The 6,132-nt window shown below is 41.8% G+C and overlaps 1 protein-coding gene across 4 annotated transcripts in view; it reads right to left on the bottom strand.

The window, feature by feature from the left end:
- Positions 1-445: 445 nt before the first annotated feature.
- The window catches only part of LOC140942759 (uncharacterized), a 17,875-nt gene continuing 12,188 nt past the window's right edge, over positions 446-6,132 (bottom strand). The window contains exons 1-5 of one of the 4 annotated variants that reach the window (XM_073391773.1): positions 4,824-4,961; positions 4,042-4,118; positions 3,062-3,205; positions 1,535-1,729; positions 446-1,128 (exon numbers count right to left, since the gene is read on the bottom strand). In XM_073391773.1, the coding sequence (XP_073247874.1) occupies positions 907-1,128; positions 1,535-1,729; positions 3,062-3,205; positions 4,042-4,118; positions 4,824-4,869 (684 nt within the window). In that variant the 5' untranslated portion in view covers positions 4,870-4,961 and the 3' untranslated portion in view covers positions 446-906. Of the gene's footprint in view, positions 1,129-1,534; positions 1,730-3,061; positions 3,206-4,041; positions 4,119-4,823; positions 4,962-6,132 lie in introns of those variants that run through there. The other 3 variants (XM_073391752.1, XM_073391767.1, XM_073391760.1) reach the window with 3 other exon arrangements.

The following is a 6,132-nucleotide window of genomic DNA, read 5'->3' as shown; positions in this document are numbered from 1 at the left end:
CTAATACAACTGGCATTCTGCAAAAAGAAAAAAACTATGTGGTTTATTGGTGTTGAAGTAGAGCAAGAGACGAGTGCACCCCCTCCTAAAAAAAATCCTGGATCCGCCCCTGTCACATTCCAAGGTACACAGTTTTCATTTAATTATAAATTAACTCACTGGTGAAAAAAACTCTATTTTATTCAGTTTTTTGTGGAGGGAGCTTGTAAGTGACAGTTACCCCTTTTCCACGTTAAAAAAAAATGGCCCCCTAGTCGGATGACCTTGCCAGCAGGCTACTTTTAGCGCCGACTGCCGGCGAGTCCAGTCGCGATATAAAGATTATTAATTGAATAATAATATGATATTTGTTCATGTTTAAATCGTGATCGCGATGGAACTAAATTTCAGTACAGTCCCTCATCAACATCTATTCTTCTTCAATCTCTTCTGTAATAATTTTCTATGTTTCTTTTCTTATTTTTGACATTTATCGTTCTCTTTGTTGTTATGAAAGTCTAATCTAGAGGTGATTTAAGAAAAAATTATCTGCTGGTCGCTATTAAGGGTGAAATGACTTGACACATAGTAAATTAGATTAAGCGCCATCATGAGCTGCTTGCGTCTCTCTTGTGTAATGGACGTTGTTTTCGGTATTAATCATTGTCTTGATCGGTTATTGAAGCCTCTATTGATTTTGTCGGAAATCTGTTTTAAGCCTTTCTCTTTGGTATTAAGTTCCTCAGTATAGTTTGCAATGTTCCTTTTTTTTCAAATTTCAATACAAACTTGACAATGCATTGTGCTCGACTTCCTTGAGCTGACGGGGCATTTCTCTGGTTCGGTTCTATCAACCTTGATTCCAGAACGAGGCTGTCGTGCTGTGACGACACTGCGCATGGCTTTAGCAACATGAATGTATGCTGTTCAGAAAAATGCCATGTTCCCTGGCGCAACCATCATAGCTTTCTTATATCTTTGCTGCCATAATGCTGCTTCTGTTTCTTCTTTGGCCAAGATTTCCGCCATGTTTGCACATCGCCGCCATAATTTAGCTTTTCGGCCTTTGAAGAATTCCCTTTGCTTTTCTAACTCGTCGGCCACTTTAAGTAGTTCTAGTTTGTTGATGATGGCTTCCTCTATGTTGCGCTAAAGTATTGGACAAAAAAAGAATATCGTTTAACGCCTGTTCTCTAAACCAGAAAACCTGTCTTGTCGTAACTACAGAATACCCCACCAGGAACAGCGCGAGCTGGGAATTGAGCCCGGCTACGGTTTAGTTAGCTTCTCCTGCCTCTCGTCTTTGACATTTTACAGTGATTTTATGAACAAAAATGAGAGATGCGGTGTATAACTGAGTGTTATACAAAGTAGAAACTCGTTGTTGCGTAAAAAAGTAAAGTCGATGGAGTTTGTAGCTTTTTATTTTTCCTTGTGGCATGCGCATACTATTTGTGACAGTTTCGATTATAACCCTGGAAACAAGGTAAAATTGAATTTTGGCCCTGTATATAGTTCATTGTTAGTTGAGATTTAATTTTAACGCAATTATTACCTCGATTATCACACTCTCCTCTTGCACTTGTTCCATTCTTCTTTTTGCATACTCCGCTCGTCTTTCAGCTAGCTTACAAGCTGCTTCTCGTCCAAACTGCTTAATGTCGTTTCGTTGTCGCTCGGCTTCGTATCCCGAAACGAAGATTGGCGAAGATCTACCGGAGTCGCACGGTGAAGGCAATCTTTCCTTTGTCTGTGGTAAGAAAGCAAAACAAAAAATGTAATTTTTTGTTGCTACTTAAATTGTTCGTTAATACTGTAATTATTCCTATAGGTACATTAGTCCAACCGTTGATTTGATACTGCACCGGAACCTCTCGAACATGACAGTTTCGCGTCGTAATGTAGTTCAGTTCGGTTTTGCATGCACGCTACAAAACCTTTTACGGACCGTTTTCGGGCGGACGAATGTGAAGGTGATCTGGCTTACAAAGCAAAGGTACTTGATTAAAGTATCAATGTATCATGCAAGAAAGTATTCATTGTGGACACTACTTTCACGTCTCCTTCAGGAGACGGAACTGCCATTTTTCGTAGTCATCCGAGCCACGCGAAGGTCTAGCCATTTGCAGGGCAAAGGAAGTACCTTCATTTCCCGGTTATTTTAAGACCCTGGTATTGGTCCAGCCCCGGGAAACGAACGAGGACGGATACATGTTTATCCGCCCTGAATCGAACCCATGACGTCCCGCTCTGCAGTCAAGCGCTATTCCCACCTTCGTTCCCAGGGTCCTCTCGCTCCGAGGAATGAGTAGGAGAGGACCCTGAGAACGAGGTTGGCGCTCTAACAAAAGAGAATGATAGGTCAATAGGTCAGAGAGGGAGACGCTCAGTCCAGCCCTTGGGTAGACTACGAGTAGTCCCAATTTTTCCTCAGGGATAGTAGAAGCGAGCGAACGCGAGCGCGCGTGAAAATCAACCCACGAGAGAAAAGCGAGACGCGGCGGTGAGAGAGAAAAATATGAGAGCAACGCATAAGGTCAAAAGCTTGGGCTTTGTCTGTAGTCCTGCATTTTTCTCTCTCACCGCCGCGTCTCGCCTTTCTCGCGTGTGTTGATTTTCACGCACGCTCGCGTTTCGCTCGCTCCACTATCCCTGAGGAAAAATGGGGACCACTCGTAGTCTAGCTCTTGGGTATGCAAATTTCACCAAAGTTATTTTTAGGCCAATGAACGCTTAGATTAATCGCAAGTTGATTTCCGGGGAGTTTCGCAAATTTTCATTCATTGCCAGTTCAAGAATTCAACCGAGTCGCCATAATAATATTCTGTATTTTTCGCTTTGAGCTAGTCAAAGGACTTGATGATATTTAAAACCATCGATTTAAATCTGCGCACATCCAAGTAAATAGACTTGCTTATTTTTTTGCTCGTTTGCTTACAACCTCTAAGTATGACTTAAGGAAATTCACATATTCTGGCCAACGCCCTAAGATTCCCTCTATGTCTCATTTTCTCTCTTGTACTGAGCTAATCCTGCCGCGGTTCAAAGTACTGTACAGCGTAGTAACAAATACGTTAAATACCTCTGCTATATTCGCAATAGGTGGGTATAAGAGTTCTGGAGAGCGACATCGCTCTTTGTCTTCTGTAATGGGAACGAAAAAGTTGTCGCTCAACGAAGTTGGACTTTCGACGCTTTGAATCTTCACCTCGATACGGGACAAATCCTGTGCACAAAGAATATGACATACTTCTTTGATAATACAGTATGAGACTTGGTATGATAATGGGATCATTATATACATTTCTGGGAATATTCCCACCTACCCCTCCCCTAAGCCAACATTTTGCCTTAAGTGAGAAGTAAGTGTTAAGTGTTGGCTTAGGGAAGGGGTAGGTTGGTAGTTTACCAGAAATGTATGGTGTATAATTCGCCCCAAGTAATTTAATCTGGATTCGAGAGTTTGTAGAAACAAGAATCTTGTGCTTTGGAATCCGGAACTCAGGTCAAAGGAATCCGGAATCCCGCCAACGACTGGTGTAAGTTCCACCGACAAAGTATCCGGAATACAGATCCTAGAATCCTGAATCCACAAAATGGAATCCAGAATCCAAGACTGTCTTGGATGGGCGAGACAATGGTAACGCGATTTGACAGCCCCTAAAAATTAACAAATTATTATATCTGCCCAGAAATACACTGTTATGAGGTTCATGCTGGTTACAAAAGACATCATAAGGAGTTATTTTATACTTCTTCTAATTAGAATTTCGTGCAGTAAATTCATTTTCAAACTGAAGGGTGTTAGAACCCGAATTATTCCGAACCTAGACTACGAGTAGTCCCCATTTTTCCTCAGGGATAGTAGAGCGAGCGAAACGCGAGCGCGCGTGAAAATCAACTCACGTGAAAGAGAGAAAGGCGAGACGCGTGGGGTGACTTTCACGCGCGCTCTATCATCCCTGAGGAAAAATGGAGACTACTCGTAGTCTATTCCGAACCAGTTTTACCCAAAACGGGAAATTTGTTACGCAAATCACTTAATTTGTATTTTAAGCTTACCTTGAGCGTATAATGCCGATCCCAGACAATATGGTCTTCCTGAAAATTGCATAGGGGCTTTTCATCTTCGTAAGATGCTAAAAGTGAAGAGAAATGTTGTTTATTGTAAATAATGCGTATATCAAAACATCTACTCATCATGATATGCACAGACTAGAACTTAACTTGGTCAGTCCAGTTAATCGATTAAAGATCTGAGCTCATTTCTCAAACGCAGTAACGGGGACACTCGAGGACTTCTATCTGTAAAATATCTGTTCGAAAGAGCAAATACCTGGATAACCGCTCCATTATATGGTCGACGTCTAAGTAATTCGGATTTTTTCTACTAACTTACCTACTATTTTTTCACATTTTATTAGCAAGATATTGAGATTTGGTAACAACGGTCTCCTAAGAACTTAGTTTAAAAGCCGACAAAGGTTAATGTCCCCTGGAATTTTCTAAACAAAATACGGCTACTCCATTTCCTTGTTCTTTCGACCGGACCGATCAGCTGCAGGGTAGCTAACAGTTTAGGATAAAACGAAAAAGCCACCTAAGACTTTCGAGACAAACAATGTTCTCTTATAACATAAATAGTTTTTAGGGCAGCTCCAAATTAACCAAACAGGCTTCAAAATCATAGAGAAAACCATTTGAGACAATTCTGAGGTATCTGGAAACATTCGGTCGTAGCCGGTGCTCCTGGAACAGTCGAAGAGCTCGCGAGATCTTATCACAGATTTTTCCTTACGGTTCTCGTGATAGGGTTAGTCGCTATAAAGAAGCAGTTAACCTACGAGAGTGGCTTTCAGAATGACCGGTTCCATATTCCAGGTTACCCATGAATAAGAGGAAGATGATGAGCCTTTCCAGAATGGGATTTTAGATGTCCCGTCTCCAAATATCAGTATATGCGCGATGGAGTGTGTGTAGGCGTAAGCGTTACTTGAGTGTGAGATGGAGCGTGAATGCAAGTCGAGTACGTGAATTTGCGTGGCTTTCCTTTTAATCCCTCGCTCTGCTAACCACCTTCTGTCTGTTCGTTCACGTCAAAAATTTGGAATTATTCCAGGCGAAATTTCAGTTTTAATTTCAAGAGTCCCAGGAAAAAACAGTGACGATATTCTCGACGTAAACAAAATTAATTCGGGGAGTAAGCGAATGTTCTATACAATGCAAATTTCAATTACCCAGCTGCAAAGTCACGTAAAAGAAACTTCCGTCTTTTACTCACGGGAGGCGAGTTCCTGTTCAAGAAAAGAGCGTCTGGCTTCGCGCCGGAGGAAAAATTTCACTGTACCAACAACGCTTATGCGCATGATTCAAATGACGTAATCTGAACGTTCTGTTGACATCATGAACGTAAGAAGAAGATCGGTGAGAGAGAGAATGTGTGCACTTAACTTTCACTGATGTAATGATTTTCTTTCTACCCCTCCGTTAATGGGTGGTCATGTGTGAAGAGGTGTTGGCAAGTGACAATTAAGACCTGCTGTTCCCACCTCCAAAAAAAAGAAACTCTCATACTAAACGTGCACAAATAAGTTTCCAAAAAAGGACGCCGAAGTTGACCGGAAAAGGTCTGACAAAAAAGCAAATTCAAGGTTAATGTGTTCGGGTTCAAGTTAAGTGTACTCCTTTGGCCGCCTTCTAAGGCAGCTGGAAAATGATGAATATTGTATTTTTTTGACTTCTTTCTCCCTGCAATATATCACCGCTTAGGTTTTAAATGAGTTGGAATTTCACTGCCTTTCCGTGCGTAACGAAACTGGGAGAGTATGCGCAAGAAATCAGCAATGTGTAGACTACTGCGTAAATCTTAACACTATTGCAAATACAATTACGTGCAAAGACGTTCTGATGTGGACAGTTGGTTGCAAAATAGTTCATGGTGACGCCATATTGCCAGTATACAGCTGCAGGTTTTTTTTGTTATGTAACTCGATTTATTGGTGGTCACGTGGCGTTAGTAAACGTGACTACTTTGATCATATACAGTGGCGGATTCAGGGGAGGAGCCCGGGGTGGGGGGGGATCCCTCTTATTTTTAGACCCCCCCCCCCCCTTACCCCTTATCCGAAGGTCTGGATCCGCAACTGATATATG

The sequence above is a fragment of the Porites lutea genome, chromosome 1 (assembly GCF_958299795.1).
Source record: "Porites lutea chromosome 1, jaPorLute2.1, whole genome shotgun sequence".
In the NCBI taxonomy this organism is placed as follows: domain Eukaryota; kingdom Metazoa; phylum Cnidaria; class Anthozoa; order Scleractinia; family Poritidae; genus Porites; species Porites lutea.
Note: the sequence above shows the minus strand (reverse complement) of the source record. Positions and strands in the feature narration are given on the sequence as shown.